Source organism: Cyclopterus lumpus, chromosome 5 (genome assembly GCF_009769545.1).
Source record: "Cyclopterus lumpus isolate fCycLum1 chromosome 5, fCycLum1.pri, whole genome shotgun sequence".
In the NCBI taxonomy this organism is placed as follows: domain Eukaryota; kingdom Metazoa; phylum Chordata; class Actinopteri; order Perciformes; family Cyclopteridae; genus Cyclopterus; species Cyclopterus lumpus.
In genome coordinates this window covers 14479896-14507853 of record NC_046970.1, presented here as the reverse complement: position 1 = coordinate 14507853, position 27958 = coordinate 14479896, and the positions used below count along the sequence as shown (strand labels likewise).

The 27958-nt window shown below is 41.9% G+C and overlaps 2 protein-coding genes across 3 annotated transcripts in view; both read left to right on the top strand.

Moving 5' to 3' along the window:
* The first annotated feature begins 242 nt into the window (after nucleotides 1–242).
* Nucleotides 243–13852, top strand: capzb (capping actin protein of muscle Z-line subunit beta). 2 transcript variants are annotated; one of them, XM_034532533.1, is made up of 9 exons: nucleotides 243–482; nucleotides 5563–5652; nucleotides 7949–8070; nucleotides 8204–8317; nucleotides 8401–8542; nucleotides 8750–8866; nucleotides 8953–9018; nucleotides 9662–9738; nucleotides 12747–13852. In XM_034532533.1, exons 1-9 carry the CDS (start codon nucleotides 480–482, stop codon nucleotides 12832–12834), a joined length of 819 nt encoding a protein of 272 aa, XP_034388424.1. In that variant the 5' UTR covers nucleotides 243–479; the 3' UTR covers nucleotides 12835–13852. The 2 variants fall into 2 exon arrangements, with proteins under 2 accessions (XP_034388424.1, XP_034388425.1); XM_034532534.1 differs by lacking the exons at nucleotides 9662–9738; nucleotides 12747–13852 and adding an exon at nucleotides 9414–9642 and having other exon boundaries at nucleotides 261–482.
* Nucleotides 13853–15922: 2070 nt separating this feature from the next.
* Nucleotides 15923–27958, top strand: part of celsr2 (cadherin, EGF LAG seven-pass G-type receptor 2) — a 57818-nt gene continuing 45782 nt past the window's right edge. Inside the window, 2 exon segments of the mRNA XM_034532499.1 lie at nucleotides 15923–18856; nucleotides 18858–19464. Coding sequence (XP_034388390.1) covers nucleotides 15923–18856; nucleotides 18858–19464 — 3541 coding nt within the window.

The window sequence follows — 27958 nt, the reverse complement described above, 5'->3', positions numbered from 1 at the left end:
AATAAAGGTAGAAGGATAAGGAGTAAATGGACTCTGTACACGTCACATTATTGGCAGTTTCCAGTCATCGTTGGTCGAGCAAGGTTGTTTTTTTTACTACTATAATAAGGGTATTTGTCTTTCTACTGCTCTCTGAGTGCATATTTACTGCACCACTCCTCTCTTTCCATACTTGGCAATGCCTTTCTTGCTCCTTTGCCATTGGCTGCTGCAGAGAAAGCCCAAAGTGACCCGGATGTGCAACTGAGGCCTGTGTTTTCTGACTGCAGCCTCCTTCCTGTAGCCCGGTTGAGGAAGTGAATTTCGCTGACAGGGCTGGGTTCAGTGAGGGAGAGGCGAACAAAACATATTCCACGGGGACTATAAAAACAACACATCAAGAAGAGACGCGAGGAGTTACTTGTTGAACCATAGTAAAGCTAAGGTGTACAGTCATCGGTGAAATCGTGCCCCCTTGCCCCGCTGAGACCGCCGCAGACATGGTAAGGGCCGCGGTAGAGCTGGAGGAGAGAGGGACGGGGACAGGGTTCTGGTGGGGCTGCTGCTAACGGCTAGAGGTGCTAAGCTAGGCTAACGCTAGCTGGAGGCGCTAGGCGGAAATCTGAGAGCAGCAGCAGGGGATTCACGTTTATAAATCACCGATACACATCTAAGTTGCTGTGTTTGCAAAAACTTCCCCGTATCGAATACGAATGAATTGGCTTCGTGCGAAGCCAGCAGCTGTTTCTACCAACTAGCGTTAATGTTAGTTAGCTAGCAGGTAGTCAAGCTAGATGCCCCGTAGGCATAAAGTTAGCACAGGATGTTTTGGATTTGACACAAGTACGTGTATCGTTTTAGTGAAGAGTCCATTATAATGTGTGCCCCCCCCCTCCTCCTACACGCACACACACTCACACACACACACACACACACACACACACACACACACACACATAGTCATCCAGTTGTGTACCACACACGCACTCACAGGCTAATATAGTCAAGCGCCGGTTGCCTGTTGCTAAAATAAGACCGCTTGCTCCTCCTATTCCTAACCATGACAAGCTGTCAACCTCCTCAAGGCTTTCCTGCCTTGCGAGTTTGATCTTAACTTTGCTAACATTGCATATGGGAAATGTTAAACTCAAACCTTCAAATCACATCAGCAATTATTGTTTACTCATTACATGTTTTTGAACATTTTCCTATCTAATCCGTTTATATGGCAGTGACACCACTGTAATTAATCATGCATTTATGCTTGAAAAATAATGTTACTTGAGCTATTCTTGCCTATTGGAGCACTATTTTGTACTTGCATTGTTTATAAAAGTGTGTTTTGTAGAAAAGACTAAATTGTTTTATGCCTGAGTTTGGAAGAGCAGCTGGTTTTTCTCAGTAGTCGCCCATTCTCATCGTCCTCACCTCATCCATTCTGCTGGCTGAGCCTCACCGCCTCCACTGACCCCGGAGGTTGTTGGTCTGAGCTAGTGTTTACTCAGAGACAGGAATACTGGTAAACACTGTCAAGGACCGCAGGTGTCTGATGGTGCGGACTGATTCATCAGCTGAGAGAGATTTTAAGACGGGCAAAAAGAAACTTAGAGGAGAGGAAATGGCACGGGAGTTATTGCCTAGACATTTCTGTTATGTTCAGGGTCATCCTTGAGAAAAATGTTTATGGAAAAAGGGTTCTCTACTTTATAACATGACATTATCCTTTGACTGCAAAGCAGTTGAATGAGTATACTCTGTGAGGCTTTTGCACTTAAAAGGAGTCACTTCATAGATAAGCCAAGTTTTGTCAACATCTAAAAGGGAGTTGAATAAAATGAGAAAAACAAAAAATTCTATTTTGTGCTGTTATAATTCTTTTCTTGCTAATTATGACGTTTCTAATGAGATGTTCAAAGTGATCAGAATTTATATTGATCTACATTGGTAAACATATTCCTACAACATTGAAGTTAACCTCAGGTAACATTAAATTCAGGTACTTAAACATTGTATAACTACGGTAGTAGTGAATTTTATGGCACTGTCTGATAATGCTCAGATGAAAATGAATAGGGCATAAACAGTTACCTGTTAGGTTTAGCTTAATAATGGGTTTGTCCCTCTAGTATTACTCAACTCCCTACATCTTCTTACACATTCCCCAGAGTTTCATGTTGTGGCTGGTCTATCCTCCCCTGCTCACTAATATCCTGCTGCTCACTGCATACTTAAGGGAGAGACACAGAACCCCCTGGGGGAGGGCCATCCAATGCAGTTCTGTCTTTTCTGTGTCTTCTACGGCTGTCAATATTATTATTATTTACGTAGGCAAGTTTGTATTGACTTGCCTCCGTAAAGTTAAATATTTTACATTTCATTTATCCTAAAAATTCTGCACAACAAAGAGACACAGTGAAAGGGAAGACTGTTTTTTAAAGGAATGTTTTCTCCTGGATATAACTTACAGGAATGTTTATCTGCAAGAGTTAAAGACTGGCCAGCTGCTTCCCAAACTGTAGTTTATTGGGGACATTATGAAACATGAGCTGAGTCTGGATGACTAAGTACATAACCAAACAATCCTCAGTAAACAACTCAAATATGTAACCAAAAAAGGAAACCAAAAGTTAAAGGCTGTATTGAAGATTCTGAATTGATGTTGGGCTCATTGTGATGACTGAGTTGTTTAGTGTTTGTTACAAAGCACACACTTTACAGTGTTTCTGACAGTACTACAACACCTACCTTCAGTTCCTACATTGATATAGTCCGTGTTTCACAATATTGATGGATTAATTGGTCACATCGTACGTTTGCTTTGTAGTAATTAATCAGATCTTCAGGTTGCAATGTCGGGAGTGGGCCTAATAAGACCTGATCAGCCATCAGGTGCTAGTGTTTGACAATTTGTTGTGGGTCACACACCACAAGGCTGAAGTTAGTTTGACAATCACATGTGGCCATGTTTTTCCAATTTCCTGTGAGAAACTCTGAAACATATGCCTTCCACACTGCCATTTGTTGAGTTAATATGTTCTGCTATGAATCTGTCAGCTTGTTCTTGTTCTTCAAACACAGTGTAGACGGTGATCACCGTGTGGGAAGACGGTGAGGGATTATGGTCGGTCAAGTTGTTAGTGTGGAAGGAGATTGGATCAGAGATTAATACCCTAGTCAGCGATGTCCGACCAGATGTTGTGGGTTCTTTGGGTTGCTCCAGACAACCCAGCTGCCACAGACGGTGAAGTTTTCATAGGAACTTAACGGATGCTCTAAAACGTCAAGAGTCCTTTACTTGAATCAACAGCTTTGTGCAGCAAGAAAACAAATCACCTTGAGTACTAAGAGCACGATCAATAGTCTTGTAAAGGTATATATTTGACTTGTCTGATGCAAAATAACAAATATACTCAACTGTCTTATACTGGCAACATACAAAACCAGATGGCAAACTCCGGTTTTGCTGAGTGAAGCCAATGCAAGTGTCTTGGAACTTGCATTCTTTCTGCTGAACCAGCAGAAGGCGACCCTCTGGAAAGTCTGAGTGTATGGAAGTCTGAGAAAATGACCCTACTTCTCACTTGATTTATTTCCTCAGTAAACGATATAGCATGATGTTCAGTTAGTAAATTATTGTTCATTTTAGAATCAAACAAACCATAAAGCGGAGTATGCTTGACAGCTTGCTACCGCTACCAGAGCCGGATTCCCAATATACATCAATATACATCCGTTCATAAAAAAAAAATCAACATGTCGACGGCCATATTCCAAGATGATGACGATGAAATCGTTGGACTCGAGATTTCATAACGGCAGTCCAGAAACCAATGGGTGATGTCACAATGACTACGCCCATTTCTTATACACATTATATGCATAAAACCAAAGATACAGATTAAGTTTTGCCTAAATTACAGTTGTGTTGTCATTTACCGTCTCAGCCAAATGAATGCATCCTTTGACAGCTCATAGACATGTTAGTTTGATAGTCAAAAGTTTGACAACATGTATTTGTTCAAAAGTATTTTGCACCAACTACTATTTCATTCATTCTTTTTGCTCTGCAAATTCTCACATGACAAATCATGAGTGCCGTTCAGCCTACTGAGCTGGAAATGTGTCTGTAATTTCACAGTGTAAGCAGAGTTTGCCTGCAAGGGTGTGGATATTTCCTGCACAGCAACTCCTCTCATACCCTCATACAGAATGTAGCAGGCCTTTATCATTGTGCTGTTTGTGAGCGGGTAAGGAGCATATATTATATATATATATGGACATATATTTTGAGAGCATACCAATACTGAGTCATCAAAATCCATAGTCCTCATTCTGTGTAAAAATACATTTAGAAGTTTATGTTAAGTTATTGTGAAGCTTTAACAGTCTGAGTTAGTCGACCTATTTCTTGTATTTTTGTTAGGCAGTATTTACTTGTGGAGCTGCAGAAGCGGGATAGTAACTCAAAGAAGACATTTTGTACTCAAAAGGTTATATCTTGAAATGTGAGACGTTAGACTGCTGAAAACTCATAATGTGCTCAAGACAAGACAGCGCCTCAAGGGACTGTGGTTTTGTGTTGTTGTGGCAGGACTATTCTGGATTTGAACACAACATTCTTAATACTGAAGTTCAAGTGATTTCGTCAATCAAAAGCAGAAGTTTAGAGGTAGTGCCATAATCTACCAAAACCTTTTATTTAATTTTTTATCCCTTAACGTGGCTCTGCTTGGCGTCACTAAATCTGCTTGCAAATATACATATTTGTTGCGCTCCACTAAGTATGGGCATTTTGGACAGCTGGCCATTCATAAAAAATTAGATCAGACTGAAAATACCATTAAACTATACCAATCAATTTTAGTTATAAAGACCAGATGCTCTAGAATGTAAACATGTAAACACATTGAGAGCAGTTTCTTTTCTTACATTACAATCCACTTAAATGTTAAACCCATGTTTAAATATGATAATATTCTTGTGTTGCATAAGTTCAACTGGGTCTGTTTGCTTTCTTCTTCAGCTTTAGTTAGAACCACTGAACTAATTAATGTTGAATGTAACTTTGGGCTCAGTTAAAATACATTTTCGTGCCAGTACAAGAAGTATTCTCAATTATTGAATAATCAATATTTGACTTCAGCAGCTATGAAATACATGGTTTTACACTACAGAATGATTCATGAGTAAGTCACCTTTTGCATCTGTCTTTATAAACAACATAAAGAACAGTTTCTCAAAATGTCTTCTTCCTTTCTAAATATCCGTTTTATATCAGTCAAGTTGCCTCACAAAGTTCACATTATAACAGTTGTTTGAAACATAGTCACATCAATATTTTTTTTATTTCAAGATTTGTCAAATCTTTTTTTAGGACCTAAAATAAATGTTTTTGTAAAGTACTTTTTTGTAAGTAAATGAGATGTACTCTAATGCAAATTGAAACATACCAATTTACAGTAACACACTTAATGTGACACAAACAAATAAGCCTGGAGGAAAGCTGCAGGGCTGAGAAGCTTTGAACAGATGTATTTAACTATAATCTGATACTACAGTGTAATAACTCTCTTTTGTTTTCAGAATGACCAGCAGCTGGACTGTGCCCTGGACCTGATGAGGCGTCTGCCTCCTCAGCAGATTGAGAAAAACCTCAGTGACCTCATTGACCTGGTGAGTTACTGTCTTTGCTTTGACCTCTCAGATTTCTTTAGAGGACACTTTTTGAGAAATAGTTGTTTTGTATAATGTGTCTGGTATGGTTTTTCGACAAAAATGTTCAGTTAACTCGTTAATAATAATTTTTTTTAACTTCTCCTATCTATGAATATGCAATGTTTAAGTCAAGATGTCGCCTGCTTCACTGTAGCTATATGTTCACTGGAGCTTCATCACATCACACATAACTATAAGGCTGGGTGATAATTGAATATGATAACTTATCGTCCTTCAATGGAATCATATCGTGATATAGGGAAATATAGTAATAAGCAATGTTTTCTAAACAGACACATTCTGACTTAATTTTCTTTGAAAATCGGATGGTTGTGTTCTCAAGTTCTAAATAAATTAGAAAATAGTCAGTACTTTTCTTTTGTCAAGTATTTAATTCACACAATAGTATACAAAAGTAGACTTTTCTCATATAGATCAGGGGTCGCCAACCTTTTTGTGACTGAGAGCTACCTGGAGGTTAAAGCATTGTATGGAGGGCCATTTTTTTAAATATAATCTTCGGTTTACCATTTAAATACTAAATATTATGCATTCAATAGCCTAAATATAAGATGAAATAACGGCTGTTTGCTCCATTTTCCCTGAGCAGGGCTGTAATTTTGACTTCATTATTTGATACTTAAATGATGACAACAGACTCGAAGCAAACCAGTGCACACCTGCCAATATATATTAATTTGATATCCAAAAATAGAAAAAACTGCTAAAGCTTTGTAACACCTGCAGCTATATTGTAAACAAAGCTATTAGACAATATATCAGACCAAACGTATTGAAATATGCCAATTCTGATATGTACACAAAAACCGCAGCAAAACAAGTTACCCTTCATTGAAGACATGAGCTCTGTAAATCTCTTACACACACACACACACACACACACACACACACCGCCCCATAGATCATTTAATAAGAAGCACTTTTCTCTTTAATAAAGTAACACCAGTGGTTGTCTGACCAATGAGAATTTGGAGAAAAACACATCAACCAACCAATCGACTAACTCATCAGAAGGAATTGGCCCTACATGTTTTGTCTAATTTGAAAATATTGTGATTTCAATTCAATTTCGATTAATTCTTCAGCCTTAGTCAGAAACTAATTCTGCTCAAATCACAATTGTAGTCTAGTGACCCAGTAAACAGTTGTGTACAATTACAGTAATAGTTGTGCTCTGGTTTCTGTCGGGGGATCCTGCTTCAGCAGGTTTGTGTTTGGTACATATCAGAAATATGTGTGGTTGATTTTTTTCTAAATCCTCAGAGAAACACAAACATTTTGAAATTGGGAGAGCTGTTCTGTGGGTTTTAACACGCAGTGCCAGCTGAGTCTGGCAAATTAAGCTAAATCAGACAGAAATCAAATCACACTTTTACAATTTTCTTTGCATGACAACTTGTGTTGTGGGCGCATGTGTTCCTTTCCACCCGGACCCCCACCTACTGACCTTCCTCCTCCCTCACCTTTAACCTCTCTCTACCCGGGCATCGGCTCTTTCCTCACCCATTTTACTGTGTCCGGTTGTTAGCGATTATTATCGCAGCTGTCAATCACCTCCATTGCCAGCCACTTTTTTTTGCTCCACCATCTCTGCTCAAACTCTTCCCGGTGACTCAGAATCACCTGAAATCACCTTTCTTTCCTGTTTGTCACCCCCTTTTTCTTGTCTCACCCAGTCTGGGGCTTGCCAGGTGTGTGTTTGGGGTGGGGGGGATTTTTTTTTTTAATAGGGAAACAGGGCCTTCTTTGTGTCTTTACTCTGATTTAGGAGGACATAAAGAGGGGAGTCCATATCAGTCTGTGAGAAGTAATTTGTACCACCGTTTCCTTTTAGATATTATGTTTCTCATTGATATTTAATTCCAGCTCCTCTCAGTAACCTCTGCTCAAGGAGTGGAGCTGGAATGTGAAAGATAAGACATGAACTTCCAGTTATTTCTTTTACCAAAATTAGAGGATTAAATACAAAGCTACTTTTTTAGCTAGTCTACTCTGTTCCTTCAGTCTGTAAATTGTTTTAGTTGGCATCTCATACAGGAAGTCTGCATTGGCAAAAAAAGCTTGCTTTTATGTTTCTTGCTGACACTCAAGACAAACGGAACACTTTTAATAACTTGTCTGAGGAGTTAAGATGTGTTACAAACTTGTGTGGAATGTTTTGAAGCTGAGCACAGCTCTGCTGTGGAAAGCAATGTGTTGATGTTGAGCTTTTTTTCTGTGTGTTTTTGTCCAGGTGCCCAGTCTGTGTGAGGACCTCCTCTCCTCTGTGGACCAGCCCTTGAAGATTGCCCGGGATAAGGTGGTGGGGAAAGACTATCTGCTCTGTGATTACAATCGAGACGGCGACTCCTACAGGTCGAGTTTAATACTGCACTTCAATCATGGACAAGGAACATTAAGTACATTATGAGCAGTTAATCTGTTGAATAGACCAAAGACAGTGACTGAAACTAAAGTTGTAGTTGGCTTTTAATTTGTAATTCACCAGATCCCCGTGGAGTAATAAGTATGAACCACCCATTGAAGACGGTGCAATGCCTTCAGCTCGCCTGAGGAAACTCGAGGTTGAAGCCAATAACGCCTTTGACCAGTACAGAGACCTGTGAGTTCCAATGAAGCATTCTCATGGGAAGTGTTCATAAGCGGTCAGTCTCGCCCTTTTGTGACCTCTGATATCTTTTTCAGGTACTTTGAGGGTGGTGTGTCCTCTGTGTACCTCTGGGACTTGGATCATGGCTTCGCCGGAGTTATTCTCATCAAGAAGGCTGGGGATGGATCCAAGAAGATCAAAGGGTGCTGGGACTCCATCCATGTGGTGGAGGTGCAGGTGAGAATCAGCTGATATAAAATAGGTTGACATTTTATTTTCTTAGAGGCAGTGAGAACGGGCAAAGACAAAAACATGAAAATAACATCAGTTAAATGCAAAAGATTAGCATCATACATCTTTAGATTTAGGTTTAGTCTTCCCTAAAACTTCCCAGTTTAGTCTGGACTATTGTCTCATTGCTTGCTGTGTCTGTTGTGCGAGCAGGAGAAGTCCAGTGGTCGTACTGCTCACTACAAACTCACCTCCACCGTCATGCTGTGGCTCCAGACAACCAAGACCGGCTCCGGCACCATGAACCTGGGCGGCAGTCTTACAAGACAGGTACATGTTGAACTAAACATGAAACCACTGCTGACACGGGCAACCCCTCTCTAAACATCCATAAACTCAATGTCATCTTTTCACAGATGGAAAAAGATGAGACAGTTGGAGAGTCCTCACCCCACATCGCCAACATTGGCCGCCTTGTCGAAGTCAGTAGATCTGTTTAGTGGTAGTTTGTGGTTTTGTTGATTTGTATTGTATAATAATAACGGGTATTTCTAAGTAACAAAAACGCTTCTCTTTATAATATAATACAGTAGTGCAATACTAATGGAGAATAGTGTCACTGTGCATCATGTTCAGCACATTTCACACGCCTCCATATTATAATAATAATAATAATAATAATAATGCATTCTATTTGTAAGGCACTCTTAATTCAAGAATCTGAGTGCCACAGAGCCAGTACATAGTTAAAACTAACTATAATAAAAAAGGAATAGTTGACAAGTCATAAAACTCAACTCAAAGTCATAAACTCCTTCCTGAATAAAAAGGTGTTTTGGCCTGTCTTAAAAGAGTCCAGTGTCTGTGTTGCCCGTAGGTGGTCAGGGAGAGTGTTCCATAAGCGGGGCGCTGCTGAGCAAAAGGCCCGGTCGCCCATGGTGCGGAGCTTGGTGTTGGGGACCCAAAGGAGCGAGCTGTTTTATAGATCTGAGGGTGCGGGTGGAGGTTTGGGAAGTAATGAGTTCTTGTTTGTAGTCAGTGAAGTAATTGTCTAAAAATGTTGTCGTTGATAACCGGAGAATATAGGCGGACTTAAAGTTAAGAATGTCTTGATTCGTGTTCCAGGATATGGAGAACAAGATTCGCTCCACACTGAACGAAATCTACTTTGGGAAGACCAAGGACATCGTCAATGGCCTAAGGTAATACTACATGAGTTTCTTCAATGACTTGCCACCCTCTCTTCTTTTACAGGACTTCCAGCTGGGTCTGCAGAAACTGTTTTTTTTAATCGCACTAGTCTTACTGAGAGAAGAGTCATTTTACTTCTCTGTCTGTTGACCTGTCCAACAGCTATTTTCTTACATATTTTGTCAATTTCTGTTATTTAATATATTATTTAAACATACATTTGCTTCCCCTCTTTTCAGTTTAATTATTTCTGTATTCACTTAACCTCCTCCTCCCCTATCCGTCTCCTATGATCCTTTTTTATTTTTTTGGCCTTCTGTCCCACATTTCTGCTGCCATTCTTCTCATCATCTGTCCTCCTGTCAATCTCTCTCTTCACCTCTTTCCCTGCTGCCTCTTCTCTGTGCTGCAGATCTATTGAGTCTTTGCCTGATAACCAAAAGTACCGGCAGCTCCAGAAGGAGCTGTCGCAGGTCCTCACCCAGCGTCAGATCTTCATTGACTAGGGTCAGAGGTACATCTTGGCATGCGTGTGTTCGTGTGTCTATTTTAGTGTGTATTGGTAAGTACAAAATTAACTCTGTCCGTCCGTGGCGCTCACTCTCCAATTTGTACAGTGCTTTAAAGGAAAGAAGATATTAATTTACTTCAGATAATTCCATCTGAAGCTGCTCACTCAGCACAAACTTCTAAAAACACCAAATGGGTTGACCTTCAAACTGAATGATGGTCAGAACTCTCCTCCTGGTTCTCTCCTCCAAAACTGTCTCTCATAAATCATAAATTTATTGCATTTTTAATAATCATCTTAATTGAGTTCCTATAATTGGCGGTAATGCGTTTACCCCCACACCATAAAATACAACATAACTCTGATAGAAAACACTTCTTTTTTTTTTTTTTAGAATTAGTGATGTACCATCTTTTTTTTACTATACAATAACTTGGTCCTTCATATCAATATTAGGATTCTGTTAATTAATGTCACATCAGCTGACCAATCTGTCCACCTCATCTTTCTAGGTTTAGTGTCCTGTATTGACTCAAGTGCCTTGTGCCTTTGTGTAATTAAATAATTAGATCTTAGTCAAACGTCACAAAAAGCTTGTGGGGCACTTTTCTATTAGACAGTTGTTTATTGAGATGTAAAGAAAGATTTTATCTATAACAAGCCAACTGTGATAGTAAAGTAGAAAAAGATACAAATAAGAAAAGCCTGGTCACAAAAGGTCCCTTCATACACAATTAAAAAAGATCTCTGACTAACGTCATCACAGACACGTCATTCCAAGACTGAGGGACATCAATATGCAGAAACATTCAAATACATCTTTGTCAGATTAGGCGAAAGATAATACATTTCTGCTGCTCGCGAACAAACAACCGCATGGATTTTGCCTCAAACTGCATGGTATTATTATAAAATTGAATAACACTGAATGGAAATGCTATTGAGTCTTCCAGCTCATAAATAATGAATTAACGGTTACTTATTGGTTTGGATTACACTCAAACAAATTGCTATAAACAAAACATTTATAGTTATCTATCAGTTTCCCTCACCAAAGCCCGACTTGAATGCGTTATTCAGCCTCCTTCCCAACGAGCTAAGAGGACAAGGCTGCCACCATTGGATGCATTTGGTCGTCTAGCAACAGCAACAGCCATGAAAGACGGTATGTCCTCCAGGATCAGCGGCAGTCCCGCAGGTCTCAGGTGGTTTGATGTATTTTATGTGCTTGTGAGGGTTCAGGCTCTCAGGTGACTCTTGAGTGTGTATGTGGGACTGTATGCTTATTATTATTACTACATGTTCATGCTCCTCAGTGTTGAACATTGAGCAGCTGTGCAGCTATGTTGTGCATGTTTTGTTTACCTTGTAGTCTAACAGACGAGCCCTGTGAAGGAGCGATGCACAAACCATGTCAGAGTATTCAAAGCAGTCGCAACCACTGATGTTTTGCAGTTTGTTGCCCAAATAAGGATTTCTTAAATGTTGTGTTTATTCCAAGTGCAGAGGATTGAGTGAAAGCACCGCTTTGTAACAATACCTGAAACGTCTGATTAACGTTAGTATTTACCCCCCTCTGTTTAACATAATTATTTTCTTGAGAAACTCAAATAGATTTAAGGTAGACACAAAATTACCATTCATATATCAATTACTCGCTCCGTGTTGCCATGAATGCCATTGAATTATTTTTATTGCATGCCTCCACATTGAACAGAAAATGTACAGAAATGTGTGAAGACTCAATGAATTTAAATAATTGGGGTAAGCATATACCAACGGCAAAACTATATAAAAACATCCGTTTACAAACTCACATAACTCCTACAGTATAATCCAGGTCTTATTTATCCAGTCGCATGCTCACTATTCAATAAACACATGGATCTTTGCTCAAACTTTACTATTGTGTTTTATAAAGGTTTTAGCGGAGATGCATTACATTGTGTGCATTGCTGAATAATTGCAATACTGCAATAGTTGTGTGATATTTCTGTTGTTAAAGACCAGCTGTGGCTCCTTTTACTTCCATGCGAGAAAAACGGTTTCCATCCTCAATTCAAGGAAACCTCAAGGATGAGTAAATGCTTAACAAATAGTAATTTAGCTGCTGAATTATTCCTTTCAAGCAAATGGAGTGAAGATTTTGATTTTGTATTGGCACATTAAATTCTCTGTTTCATCTTAACATAACAACAAAATGTAACAGATAATGAATCCTGCTACAAGACAGGGTTGGCAGGTGAAGCACATGATTCAACTGCATGCTGTCAGATAACTAACTTGCTTTTTATTTGCCTGACAATGTGTGCCATGTGTGATAATACATATTCTTCACCATCTTCTCTCCACACAGGAGTTGGACTGTGCCGTCTGTCTAACTTTGCTCTTGAACTTACCGTGTTTCTGTCTCGCTGGAAAAACCTTTCCATTCTCTCGCTGTTTTTCCACATTGTGATCTTGTAGACACTGATGGTTTCTCTCCTCTTTTTGTCTTCTCTCACACAGGAGTGTTCAGACTCTGGCTGACAAGTCAAAGCAGGAGGCTCTGAAGGTCGACCTGATGGAGGCACTCAAACGCAAACAGACCAGCTAGAGTTGCTACTGTTTTTTGTTTCTTTCTTTCTTCTGTCTCTCACTCTCTCTGCCTCATCTCCGCCATCTTTTCTCTGTTTCTTTACTTCTCTCCCTCCAAGCCTGTTTCAGTGCTGCACTCTTGTTTATTTGTGGAAAAACAAAAAAGGATAAAATGCATAGCTTTTTATTGGTTTTCTTTGTCTGTCTGGTTTTGTTTTCATGCATCTCATCTGCCATGAAGCCATTCACTCACGCTCCCTGTCTTTCTTCACCCCTCTCTTCTCTCCCATGTTATAAATATAATGATAGTATTACCATGGTTAATGATAATATTACAGTGTGAGGGTCATTGTAGTAATAATCCCTGATGTTCTCACAGCTAATGTGTCCTTGGTCAGTTTCAAATGAGCGATTTTGGCCCAGCTCTTCCTCTGTGTCGAGGAAATGGACACTGTGCTGTCGGTGGCGTAGGCTCGACGGGGCTGTCATTTTTATGTACATCAAATTTATTTCAAGCACCTACTTTTGTCTACGACACCCCCCTGATATATTTGTATAAAATTATTACTGTTGGTGTATAACTTTCATTCTTATGGTTAAACGGTGTAACCACGAGGGCGGCCTTCGGTTTGTGTTACAAGCTTTTTACTCTTTATTCCACTCTATCCGCATGCATGTGAGCCTGTGTGGGGCTGCCGTGAGTGGAAATGTGGACTTATCAAACATGGGGATGGACTGTTATAATCACCGGGTGATTACACCCACATCGTCAACCCAACCCCCCCCCCCCCCCCCCTACACTGTGTATAACATGACATGCCTCTCCCGTCTGTTCAGCTTATTCAACTTTTCTCTCTCGTCACCTATTACGTCATTGTTGGGGGTCACAGTTTGTCAGTGTCTCAGTGGAAACCTTTGTCTGTTTCCATTTTGGAGGGGAATCTTTTTGTTGTATTTTTGTTTTGTTTTTATTTTGTAAAGCTTATGATTCATATTGTATTAGAGCCTCCAGCAACAATAAAAACTGTAAAAAGCTACTCTTATTGGTTTATTCTTCATTTTGTGAGGTAACGACTCCATAACCACTTTACTAAGAATCTGCTTATTAAGCATTTATATTCAGAATGTTACAATTTAATTTATTGTTTATAACAAAGTAGCAAACACAATTGCAATAATATTATATTACACTGAAAATGTCTTGGAAAATTATCTCTAGAAAATCAACAACCCTGTTTAAATGTTTATAACTACATTGTGTCCATTTAGATGTTTTAAAACATTATTTTGTCTGTTAATGAACCGATTTTTCAGACTGGAAGACTCCATATGCTCGCTGCTCTGAGAGGATGTAACGAGCTAAATACTGGGAACGTCTTCACAACGCTGGTGTTTAGCAGGTGTAAAGAGACACGGCACCATGTAAAGAAATTAATATAAGCCGCACCTTAACATGCTGCAGTGTTTAAGTAATTAATTTACACAATAATTCATCAATAGAAATCAATCTAAAATTATATAATTACACAAATACTTTTATTGAAGGTTCTTTTAACTTTATTTATTATGGTAATAGTTTAGTTATTAGGTAATAGTTTATTATTTTAGGTTCTTAGTTATTGCTATTTTTTTAATGTCCTGTATTGTCTTAAAAGGTGCAGCTAACTAAAATATCAGCGTCTATAAAATCGCCATTTTGCTAATCTTTTACCAAGAATACGTCTCTAAACTCTTATCAGATATTGAGAAAAAAGCTGTGTTAAATGATCCTATTTGTCCATAAGACCAGATGTAGCGTACAAGGGCCATCTAGTATATTTATTTTTAACAGTTAAAGAAGAGCCTCATTCATTCATGCAACACAATGGCATCATGGAAATACTGAGATGATAAGGAGCAGAATAATGACGGTGCTGCTGGAAGCGGGGCTCTCAGACTGTGTTACTGCCGTTTGGCCACTAGGTGTCAGTGACGTTCAGCACTTCAGCCAAGTCTCATGGTCTGTATCAAAGATTGCACTTGTCTGTACTCAATGTAGTAATGTAGTTTTATTCCATAATGTATCTTATTAGAACAGAGTTTATATAGTTTAACATAATTTTCTTTTCTTTACATCTTCCGTTTTGAAAATAGAAAAGTGTTGAATCTGAAAACAACGGATGAACTCAAAATAATTGAAATGTTTGTTTTAAGTTTTTAAATGGTCCTCTTTTCGAAGGTTTCGGAACTCTGGGTTCTGGTGAAATAATAACTTTCACAAACTCATTGTGTTGGGTTAAAACACTCCCCGCCTACCATTTGAGGAATGTCTGTTAATGAGTAAACCCATTGTGAGAGGCGGTGGCTATAGCATATGAACATATTGTTACTGATGAAATAATCGTGCTTTGAGGCTGTAATGTGCTAACACAGAGCTCTCTCTTTGCAATTTAAAGTGTTGTATTTTGACTATTAAAACACTTAAATAAAAACAAAATAATGTAAAGCTAACACACAGCTGCATTTATCATGGCAAGACGTAAAAATACATTAAATACTTTGTTGTCAAGTAAACTACATGAAAGTCTTGTTTTTGTTGTTTTCTGTTCATGAATGAAGCTTTTGGGAAGTTACCATTCATCAGGGTAACCTGTCAATTCCTTGCGTCCCGAAGAGCTGTTTCTCTCTCTCTCTCTCTCTCTCTCTCTCTCCCTCTCTCTCTCTCTAACTCTCGTACGCGCACGCACACACACACACACACGCACACACACGCACACACTAACACACAGACACACGTTTATGATAATGATGAGCCTCGAGGCGCAGGGGGAGCTGGAGCCATTTTCACCATTCAAGCGGAGTTACGCGGATCGAGTGGAGGTGCTGCTCTAGTTGCTGCCGGCGGAGTGCGAGAGAGCGAGAGAGAGAGCGATAGAGGGAGTGAGTGCCGCTCCGGACAAGGTTACTGCGGGTTTACCTCTTCAAATCAGCCGGAGTGACCTGAGAGAAGTGTGCCCGGTGAGAGCATGGCTCCTCTGCAACAAAGGGACACTCACTGGCGGAAAGTTTAAAGGAAAAGCTGCACGGATTCCCACTCGGAGACCCGGTTGAACACAAACTGAGGAGCGATGCACTTCGTTAAATGGGATTTGTTGTGGCTTTTCTGGTGGTGTAAACTGGTTTTGCAGGTGCGTTGTTACACTGTTCACATCAGTGAGGATGTGGGGCCAAGGACGCTGGTGGCCGACGCGGAGCGGGGCGCACGGTGTACTTTGGATCAGGTACTCGCTCCCAAATTCACGGAGCGGTTTCTGGGGACAGACGCGGCGGCGGGCGTTGTGTTTGTTTCGGACTCGATAAAGTGCGCCTCGCTGCGCTCCAACCCATTCACCGTGTACACCGTGGCGGACTGCACGGACTCCGGCTACAGGCATCTCCTCACCAGCCGGTACGACGTGCACGTTCACGGTAGGAACTGTTCCAACAAGCGTAAAAGAAAACCTCAGTGGGACATGGAGGTGCTCAGTCTGTTGAGCACCCACAGCCACCACCGCTCAGAGTGCCACCAAGCAGGCTCCGCTTTATTTGCCGTGGGGGGTCTGCTACCTGGATCCCCGATCCGGTGCAAAGTCACCAACAGTCGGGACTTTTATTTCTCCGAGGGGGACTTGTTTGTGTCCGAGACTCTGTGCTGGAGGCAGGACACGCTCCTGGAGCTAGACCTGCTCTGTGACGTGCTCACAGGAGAGGGACTGAGTGCTAAAGTCAACCCCATCTCTGTCCACTGGCGTGTAGGGCAGGGCCCCTTCAGACAGGGCCACCTAGGTAAGCTGTTGGAAAAGGCAGCTCTGTCTAATTCAGGGATTGTGAGCAGGAGGAGGAGAAGCATCAACAGCAGCCCTCAGTTTCAACCTCCAATGTACCAAGTGTCTGTTGCAGAGAATAAGCCAGCTGGGACTTCGGTTGTTGTTTTAAAAGCAATAGATGTGGATGAGGGGGAGGCGGGCAGGCTGGAGTATTTTATAGAAGCTCTCTTTGATAGCCGCTCCAACAATCTCTTTGCTGTTGACCCGGCCAACGGTGCCGTGTCCACAGTAGAGGTGCTGGACCGGGAGACTAAAGACACCCATGTGTTCCGTGTGACCGCAGTCGACCACGGCACGCCCCGGCGTACGGGCATGGCCACCCTCACTATCACAGTCAGAGACACCAATGATCATGACCCCGTGTTTGAGCAGCAGGACTACAAGGAAAGCATCAGGGAGAATCTAGAAATAAGCTATGAGGTGTTAACTGTGAGGGCCACAGATGGGGATGCACCTGTTAATGGTAACATCCTTTACCGCATCATCAACAGCAACGGGTCCAATGATGTGTTTGAGATTGATTCGAGGTCCGGTGTAATCCGCACCAAAGGCCTGGTAGATAGAGAGGAGGTGGAAGCCTATATGCTGCTGGTTGAGGCAAACGACCAAGGTCGTGACCCCGGGCCCCGCAGCGCCACAGCTACCGTTCACATTGTGGTTGAGGATGACAATGATAATGCACCCCAGTTCAGTGAGAAACGCTATGTGGTCCAGGTGCCAGAGGACATGACCCCTAACACAGAGATCCTGCAGGTCACTGCCACAGACCGGGACAGAGGGAGCAACGCCGTCGTTCACTTCAGCATCATGAGCGGAAACACCAGGGGGCAGTTTTATATTGATGCTCAGACAGGTAACATGGACCTGGTGAGTCACCTAGATTACGAGGCAAACAAAGAATACACTATAAGAATCAGAGCTCAGGATGGAGGACGCCCGCCACTCTCTAACATCAGTGGCTTGGTTACGGTGCAGGTGCTGGATGTTAACGACAACGCCCCCATTTTTGTCAGCACTCCATTCCAGGCCACCGTGCTGGAGAACGTACCGCTGGGCTACTCCATCATCCACATCCAAGCTGTGGATGCCGACTCTGGCAACAACTCCAGGCTGGAGTATCGCCTCACTGAAACTACGTCAAACTTCCCCTTCACCATCAACAACAGCACAGGGTGGATTGTAGTGGCAGCCGAGCTGGACAGGGAGAGTGTCGATTTTTACAACTTTGGAGTGGAGGCCCGCGATCAGGGCTACCCTGTCATGTCCTCCTCTGCCAGCATCAGCATGACTATTCTAGACGTCAACGACAACAACCCAGAGTTCACTCAGAAGGCGTATTACATGCGACTTAATGAGGATGCAGCCGTGGGGACCAGTGTGGTGACAGTATCAGCTGTGGACCAGGACATCAACAGTGTGGTGACCTATCAGATATCCAGCGGAAACACCCGCAACAGATTCTCCATCACGAGTCAGAGCGGAGGGGGGCTCATCACACTGGCGCTGCCTTTAGACTACAAACTAGAACGCCAGTACGCCCTGACTGTCACTGCAAGTGACGGCACACGCCTTGACGCTACTAAAGTGTTTGTCAACGTCACTGACGCCAACACACACCGACCTGTGTTTCAGAGCTCACATTACACCGTCAACATCAATGAGGACCGGCCTGTCGCCACCACTGTTGTGGTAATAAGTGCCACGGATGAAGATACCGGCGAGAATGCGCGTATCACCTACTACATGGATGACAGCATCCCTCAGTTTGACATCGACTCCGACACGGGAGCTGTCACCACACAGATGGAGCTGGACTATGAGGACCAGGTGTCCTATACGCTAGCCATCACTGCTCGAGATAACGGCATCCCACAGAAGTCCGACACCACCTACCTGGAGATACTGGTGAACGACATCAACGACAACTCCCCCCGCTTCCTCAGAGACCACTATGTGGGCTCTGTCATGGAGGATGTGCCGGTGTTCACCAGCGTGGTCCAGGTCTCTGCCACCGATAGAGACTCTGGGCTCAATGGCCGCGTCTTCTATACCTTCCAGGGCGGCGAGGATGGCGAAGGAGATTTTATAATTGAATCCACCTCTGGCATTGTCCGCACACTGCGCAGATTAGACCGAGAGAATGTGCCTGTTTACAGCCTGCAGGCATTCGCTGTAGACAAAGGTGTTCCTGCTCTAAAAAACGGCAGTTAACATCCAAGTCACAATCCTCGATGTGAATGACAACCCCCCTGTGTTTGAGAAGGATGAGTTTGACATCATGGTGGAAGAGAACAGCCCCATAGGTGTTGTGGTTGCACACGTATTAGCCACAGATCCAGACGAAGGCAGCAATGCACAGATTATGTACCAGATAGTGGAGGGAAACATCCCAGAGGTGTTCCAGCTGGACATCTTCTCTGGAGAACTGACTGCATTAATAGACCTGGACTATGAGACAAGAGCTGAGTATGTAATTGTGGTCCAGGCCACCTCTGCGCCTCTGGTCAGCCGCGCCACAGTCCACATCAAACTAGTCGACAAAAACGACAATGTTCCCATGCTGAAAAACTTCCAGATCATCTTCAACAACTACGTGACGGACAAATCGAGCAGCTTCCCCACTGGAGTGATCGGACGCATCCCCGCTCACGACCCCGACGTCTCGGACCAGCTCCACTACAGCTTCGAGGTGGGAAACGAGCTGAACTTGGTCCTCCTTAACCAAAGCACAGGAGAGATCCAGCTGAGCCCGGCCCTGGATAACAACCGGCCCCTGGAGGCCTCCATGAGGATCTCAGTGTCAGGTGAGACTCTTTGTTATTGCTCCACCCAGTGAGTGACACAGTGCAGGGAGAGGAGAAGGTGTCTTCCTACTCTATTACCATTAACATGTCTCTTCATTTACATTTCCTCTTCACTTTACCGGATAATGGAAGTGATGACGACTTAACTGGCTTCAGTGTTCCAGAGTGATTTCCCTATAATAGAAATATTCATGAGGGAGGATTAATTTGCACTGCAGGATATTTGTAAGCCACTCCACATTTCCCCCGTCAAAACAATCCCCAAGCACCAAGTCACAAAGATGTATTTAAGCATTCAAAGTCTGTTCGGTAACTTGTTTCATTTGGTTAATGTGGGGGGCTGTAATTATTTGGACCTCTCATAGAGGAGCTTTCTTGTTTACACAAGCCTGATTTCGTTTACTGAGGAGATTTTAATCGGTGTTTGTCTGAGCATGTCTCTATCCTGTGGCAGACTGATGTTGGCCCACAATTACCCATCAAACCCCTCCCACATACAACAAAAGACCTAATTAAATGATGTACTATTTCTATCACTTGTTTAGAGTCAACATTAAGAGTTGATGTTCTTTAAGTGTTGTATTGTGCTAATCTGACAGAGAGAGAAATGTAATAGTTTTCAGTGTTCTCAGCTCAAATGTGTTTAAGGCTAAGTATTTCTGGTTTGACGGTGTATGTAAAAATAACAGGAGTTAGTTGCAATTTAAATCACTGTTTGGTTCACTGCTTTGGGCGATGACTATCCAAAACCAGCCAGGTAATTTATATTCTGTTCAGTGCTGGTGTTGTCTCTCCTAACTTGCATGTCTTAAACCGCCTGCGTTCCATGTACCATTTTAATTGTACATGCCGGCACAAATTACAGAGTTAGATGTGCCCTAAAATGTGACTGAACTTGAATTACACCCACTGAGAGAGTGTAGGGGGGTGTTTTAACCCTCTGTTGGAGCTCATTTGACGCAGTGTGATCCACTGTAAATCTGCCTTCTCTATTGACCTTGGCACAATCTGACAGAGTGGGAAACAGAACCAGGGGACATTATTAAGAGGTTGGTTTAAGATAAAATTGGATAAGAAAGGGGAGTATGAAGGCTGCTAGGAAGCTTAGGATTTCTTTGATTTCACTGAAAAAGTGGAAGTTTTTTCTTATTGGTTGGTGAGTTGACACTGAACCACAGATATTGTATGGATTGAGTGAGATTGGAGCTGAGCTTTCCCTCTCTGGAGAACAATAGTGGGCTGTCGATTCAGGGGCTAGTGCTCATACCAGGCCGTGGTTGGGGGCAACAGCTGTGACTCCACCAAGGACCAATTAGAGGCTGTGTCTCCACAGCGTGTCCCACACCTGCTGGGGTTTATGTGTCAGCACCCCTGCAGGAGACAGAAGGAGATGTAGGGAGGCAGGAGGATAGAGGGGGAAGGGGTGAAGGGTAAAGTTGCAGTAGAGTAAACTGGGAGCATGTTGGAAAATACTGTCGTACTGTAACAGAGCAGGAAAGCCTGTAGACCTTGGAGGAGGAGATGGGGTAGGAAGATGAGCTCCTCCAATAGATGCTGCTGACCCCAATTTTCAAAGGCTTCTCCCTCAAGGGACCTCCCAAGTCTTCCTATTATCTTTCTCTTTATGCTGCTGTTTAAGAGGCCCCTTATGATGGACGATATTTGATGGGCTCTTTTGTGTGTTATTTGACTGTGATTTACATTGTTTCTGAGCACTGCTCTTCACACTGAAATGGATGCAACGGCTGAAATGTAACTACACTTTGCTTCAAGTTTAACATTAATACGAAGATGTAATGTCGTAATCCCTATATTCATTAAAATACCATATTAAAATCTTCAACATACGTAGCATATGACATAAATGCATGATACTGTTATTTAAGTGATTTTAATAACCTGGGTAATCTAAAGAGTGTAAAATGCTAGTAATATGTAATATGAAGTAATATGATTTTAAAACAAAGTAGTCAACATGTGTGTTTTTAATGCTTAATTCTATCTCTTTTTAAAAGAAGGAAGGTCATTGTATTGACTACAGACATTAGTGATACGAGTGTCTATACTAACTGGCAAGTTTTGCTTAAAGATACGGTATCTGTTTTCTATCATCATTTAATGTGATGTTTCCTTTGTAATTCTCTGAAAAGCTTTTCAGTGTGTATCTGACGTGTTATTTCTTTGTATTGGTTGAAATTCTTTCAACATCTTGACACCAATCAATGAATCAAATGTACTGACTCATTGCATCATATTTAAAGCAGTACAGCGTGAGTAACATACTTTTTATTCGTTGTACTCTCTAAACAGGTTAAATAATTTGACTAATCCTCTAACACAAAATATTGCTGTTCAGATTTGCACTATAACCATTTCATACCATAAGCAGACACTGAAAACAACCTGACAATCACATAGCCCCAGAGGCCCTGCTTATGTATTGTGTATTGGCTGCATACATCAATGATTAGAACTATTTAATGTTAAGGAGTTAGATTTTTAGCAGTGTTGTGCCAACGTTGGACCTGCCTCTTTTCTAAATGTGAGGAAGGAGAACGATAAACTCATATTAGCGTGATGAGTGACTAACTGATTCCAGATTTTAGGTATATGTTGAATTCTAGCTCGCATTTCTCACATGTTGACAACAAAACCGCCATATATGATGATAATATTTGTCATGTGTCACTTCTGTGGTATGAAGAGAATTGTGGTCACACTGCAGAATTGAGAGGCTGGTTGTCGTCTGAGGGATTACATTTGCTGCATGTGTATCCTGGGATCTGTCGAACCAGTGTTGACATACTCGAGCTGATCTACTGCTCCCAGGCAAGCGTGAGCCTGCATTAATAGGTACATATTTGATGGAAAATCATTTTCCCCCCCCCTGCTTTCCTTTTCTCCTTAAAGCCATGTTAATTTCGTAATATAAACTATATCTAATCCTTCATTATCCTTCATTTTGAACAGGTTATGCTTTTTCATTGGAATTTGAGGTCAATTTGTTGTCTTTTGTGGTTTTGTCATTATTATGTTAATGTTTCAATTCCTGTTTGCATTATACAGTGACTGTAGGAGTGACACACTTACATTTGAACTTCCTGTGTGGAAAATATAACATGTATGAGGATACTTTGTCCTTATTTTAATCAAATTCTGAATCCAAGCCAATACCGTGCCCTGCATGCTTACTTTGCAAACACCAATGCCGAGATTTAGCAGACAAACACGCCTCCAGGACTAATGATGGCAGTTTGATTCAGCTCACACCACACTGCAGGTTGTACAGATGCTCAAATTACATGGTGGACAGCAGATATTGTCTGGCTCTGGTCACTATGGGGAGAGAAGAGAGACCCTTTTAAGTTTCAAGTGTACGTCTAAATTGGCTGTGGATGCTCCAAGGTTAAACCACTTAGTTGTCAAACTTGCCTGAGCCAAAATTGTTGGCATTCAGCCCAACTAACTGGACCAAACAATGAATACGATTATCAAGTTGTTGGTTTCTTAAAGATTATTTGGGGCTTTCATAACTTGTCTAAAATATCTAGATGCTAAGTTTTCTATAGATGCCAGTATTCTATGTGGTTGAATATGTTTTGATATTTTCTTCGACCCCCTTTGCCCCCTACCCTTTGCCATCCTCGCATAAGATTATGCTGCAAGACTGGAATTTTAATGGAGGATACTCTCTGCTGCATTACTTATTGTATAAGTAAGAGCCAAGACATTCACAGCCAGCGTAATTTCATTATAATCTATTAAACCTTTAGGCCGTCTGTGGAGGGACTTTCTCAGGGGTTTGTCTTCTGTAACACTAGCCCATCAAGCTACACAAAGTGTGTGTGTGTGTGTGTGTGTGTGTGTGTGTGGCTTCCAACAGCTGGACCTCTCTGATTGCTTTTCTCCTCGCCATCATATTATTATTTCACTCAAGCGGAGCGCACCTTGGATGTCTGTGTTCTTAATGGTTGATGAATTTCTGTTTGCCTCATGGTTGATTCACAGGATTCAGAGTCACAGCTTGCAAACGCTCGCCCGTGTTTAGTGCGACTGGAGTCATCCGTAATACGCTATTTTCATTCTTCGTGAGTCTCTCAGGATGGCGTTAGTCACACTTGCAGGCTTGCTTGGAATGTTTGTAGTACTGTTTCTCTTCTCTTTCCTGCCTTTAACATCACCTATCACCTTGATCCTGTTTCTCTTTCCCTCTTTTTGTCTGCCTGTCACCATTCCCCATTTTCTCCTATCTACCCGGGTCTATAGCTCTCACCCCTGCAACCTCCATGGTTCCCTCCCATCATTTTAAGATCCTCCAATCTCCCTCTATACCCACCCTCCTCGCTGTCTCTCCCTCTTTTGACTGTTGTCCCCCCCTCTCCCCTGTGAAAGGAAGAATGCCTAAGAGAAATGCTTTGTTAAGCACCGAGTTGTCATGGTGAACCTAGCAATGCCTGAGAAATTCCTTGTGGGTGGGGACGAGGGGTAAGGTCCCTTTTGTAAATTGAAGATGGGGGGGAGGGGAGGCACATAAAGTTCTAAAGAGCGACTGTCCCCCTCTCCCTCTTTCCAGTGAAGCATGTAAGGCTTTCTTTGGACCTGTAATGCTCGGGGACACACTGACCTGTCCTGCCGGCTGCTTTTACTCTGCAAGAATTTTTACAGGACATGCAACAAGTCAGCCGACACCTAACCGCAGATTGAAACTTTCCATATGCAAGATAAAGTCTTGCATGTGACAGATGTCAGAGGCCCCTAGTTTTGAAGGCCCCCGAGAGTTTAAGTTCTCTGTGATATGATAGTGTTGTCCTTAAGCGCTCTGATTTGTGACACAGATGCGCTCAAAGAGTATCCAATGTCTTTCTGTCGCCTTGTTCCTCAGCAGCAGAACAGCCTCCTGTCGGCCTCTACGCTTGGTCGCGTTGAAGTCCGGAGGAGCTTAGGTGGGGTGAGGAGGGAGGAGGATGACATCATCTATAATGTTAGGTGGAGAAATCGTCTTTGGGATTAGGGTTGGTGCATCGCTGGGGTGAGGCCATGTGGTGCTTGCATATATCTCAGCGTTGTCCTGCATTGTCCTCGCTATCCCAGCAGACAATGGGAGTAGGCCTTGTCTGGGGTGACCCCCCCCCCCCCCCCCCCCCCCCCCATGTCTTTGTGTCCACTTGTTTTATCCCGGTGCTGCTGTCTTCATGACAGTTTCAACGGGCCGGCTATTCATCCGTACATTATCCTATTTACTGTACAGTCGGATGCAGGTCTTTTTAAAGTCTTCCCTTCAGTGAATCACTGACTGAGCACATGATGGCGATGATGAAGCTCTACTACAGTGATTCCCAACCAGGAGTTCTTAGACCTTTAGGGGCTACATGGAATATTGTGGAGCAGCTCTAACTAATTTGAAAAAAAGAAAGAAATAAACATACATTGAGTCTGCTGTACCTCCTGAAACACCAGTTGATGCGATTGAGACTAGATAGTTCGCTAAAAGTACTGGACATGGTTAAAGTATTCATCTTGGCCTTTAACAAACTGACCTAAATATTGACAGTTAAATTGTACTAAGAAAAAATCTTAAATAATATCAGATTCTATAAAAAATAATGGTGTTTAATAACGTCCAGCTTCAAGGAATACTTTACCCCCAAAATGTGTCAATAACTCACCCAGTGCTATCATGAATTATTGAAGAAAATTCTTGTATATCTCAAGCCTCCACGGCGAACACAGAATCCAAGAAGTTTTCCTTTTTGTTTAATTAACCATTTTTGCTATATGACTTGTGGTGTTGTTAAAGGCGTACTTGAGTGCATCTCACAGGGCTGTGGGGAAATGTTTGGGCACCACTGGTCGATAATGACATAATACAAGTATTCCAGACCTCCACTGGAGAACAGAAAGCTCTACAAGTTCCTGCTTCTCACACTGTGAATGTGACGGATCTGTAACAGGCCGTTACCTTTACGCTACATTGCATTCATTTAGAGCTGAGATTTCACAGTGACCTGGTTTCATTTGCTTCTACTCTGGTGTGCAAACGGTCAACAGTAGGCTGTTAGACAGGAGGAGAGAGGTGTGACTGGTAGAGGTGGTGAACCATGACGTGCACCAGTTTGAGATGTTTCATCACCGTCTGATTTAGCTAAATACTGACAGGAAGATGATTTCCTCACGAGCTGCTACAGTCATATGATTGTGCTTAACGGTTTGGTGGCCTTCAATGAATGAGCACGACTATTTATATTGTTCACTCAGATGCAGGTGGATCCTTTTTTTGTGTTGTATTTTTAACTTTCACCACACAACTGTTGATTTGTTGTCTTTCCAAAAATAGTTTACTCATGACATCGTTCAAACATTAAACTGTCAGGAAAACTTAAAATAATTGCCCTTGAAGGTTTTTTTTTAGCACTGGTTTCAAACCTGGACTATGACTGAGTTGTTGCTTGCTCTGTTTTAAAGCTTCTGAATAAATGACATTGTCGTTATTATGCTGCTGGTTGTTAAGTGTCCAATATATATCAAATGACTATTGGTACGTTTGAATAACGGCCTCTTGCTTGGTCACATTTCTGCATGCTAATGTCTCTTTACTATAGCGCTGACAGCAGTTTCCCTTTGATATGCAAATGTTCTGATGGGAGGAGTTCAGGTCCTTTTCTGTGGCTCTAAAGCTGCTTCACTATAAAGGAGGAATCTGAGGAATGTCCTCTTCTTGTGGTTTTCCCGATACAGCAGAAAATGTCATCAGGGGATGCTGTGGCGGGGTTCGCAAATGAGTATGAATGGCGTCTCTCTGACGCAGTCAGCTTTCCTCCTGAATGGAGGAGTCAAGGACTGCCGGTTGGCTCAGACAACCCTGGATTGAAATCCTTGGTTTGACATTGAGCTACAGCAGCAGTTTTCATTATTGACTTCACAGGCACTGTAAAGAAGTAGGTGTTGCTGTGTTGTGCTTCTCATTACAGCTGATCTTTGTTCTTTTTGATAACTTCTAAAGCCTAATTGCTCTGCAGAAGATGATAAATCTGCCAGTCGCTTCACTCATGAATTGTTTTCATTATTCAAAAACAAGGTCAGAGACGTATACATATTTATTTAACCATTTTATTCTTATGTTGTGAAACAAATTAACACACACATACTTGCCGTAGTGGGAGTGCACATTGTGATGCTTTGTGTAATTTGTGTGTTGATGTCACATCACTCGGATACAGAAAACAGCAGATCTGCTGCGTGGGAGTTGTCTATCCTTGTGAGATTTGCAAGTTCTGTTTCATTTTGTGTTACTGCTTTTTCCCAACAATTAAACCAACAACACTGTGAGGAGCTTCTTTCACAAATAAACCTTCAATCCTGCATTCATTGTGCTCTGGATTTTTCCCCCAAGCAGGAGTTGTTTAATAATGTTTTGGGTGATTAGAGAAGCTTTAACATTGTCTCAGCCCTCATGGAATGTTTTACCCTCCAGGCTACTAATTTCTCAACAGAAAGCTTGACAGCTGTGACTTATAAAAGCTAGACAATATAGTGTTTAAATGAGAGTGGTTTATAGTAGGTGGTGTATATGTTCGTTTATTTTAAAGTAGCAGTGAAATAAATAAAAACATTTCAAGTTGAAATCTTAAAAAAAATAAGAAATTGTGTTATTTAACTGTTAAAGCCCAACTGACAGGCTGCAACAAAAATTGTTGACCAGACAAGTATAAAAGTAGTAGATATGCCTCATACCTTTTTAAGTCGCTGCTGGGAATGATGTCACACCAGAGTTGACTGGCTCTAGTACAACAGCGTACATACAGTGTACAACTTAAAGGGGTCTTGCCAGGTTAAACATTGGTGGCCATTGTTATTAATACCAGTTGACACATTATGCTGCATTCAAACACCATATCAACATGTCCACAGATGGAACTTGGAGCGCTGATTTAATTAGACTCAAAACAGAGAGAAAGGCTAAGACGGTTTAGTTTTTTAACTGTTGATACGCAGACCAGCCATCTTGGATTTTGGAGGAAGAGTTGGTGGGGTTCGTCCAACTTTCCGAGTCAGAAATCCGACTTACGGCAGCGTTCCAGTTGACATTTTTCACTCAAAATGGAGCGCCTCTTTCTGTTAGACATCAGCATATTTTTAATGACTCATCTTGAACTCTTGCATCTAAAGAGTAATGTGTTCATTCAAATGTGATGACCAGTTAACCCTGACCAATACATTGTTGTTCTGAATAACTGCAGTAAATGTTATCAAATTTGGATGATGTCTAGTCAATAATTTAAGTGAGTAGGAGGGCTTTGCTGGGGGAATTTGGACTTTTCAAAACATCCACAGGAAAGCATGTTGTGGTGATTGAGCCTTGGTCTTGATTTCTGATTGTCACTTGTGCTGCTGTATGTGGGAGCCGTTGGAGTGTTTTATGCAGAGCGTGGTGGTGGTGGTGTGGTGGGGGGGTCTGCGTCGGCCGTTGCTTGTCTAGTGGGGGGTCAGGAATAGG

Bases quoted from the DNA above. Each gene is read 5' to 3' on its own strand.
- capzb (XM_034532533.1), top strand. The intron at 8,318-8,400 runs GTGAGTTCCAAT...TATCTTTTTCAG, and splicing joins TTTGACCAGTACAGAGACCT to GTACTTTGAGGGTGGTGTGT. The intron at 9,739-12,746 runs GTAATACTACAT...TCTCTCACACAG, and splicing joins GACATCGTCAATGGCCTAAG to GAGTGTTCAGACTCTGGCTG.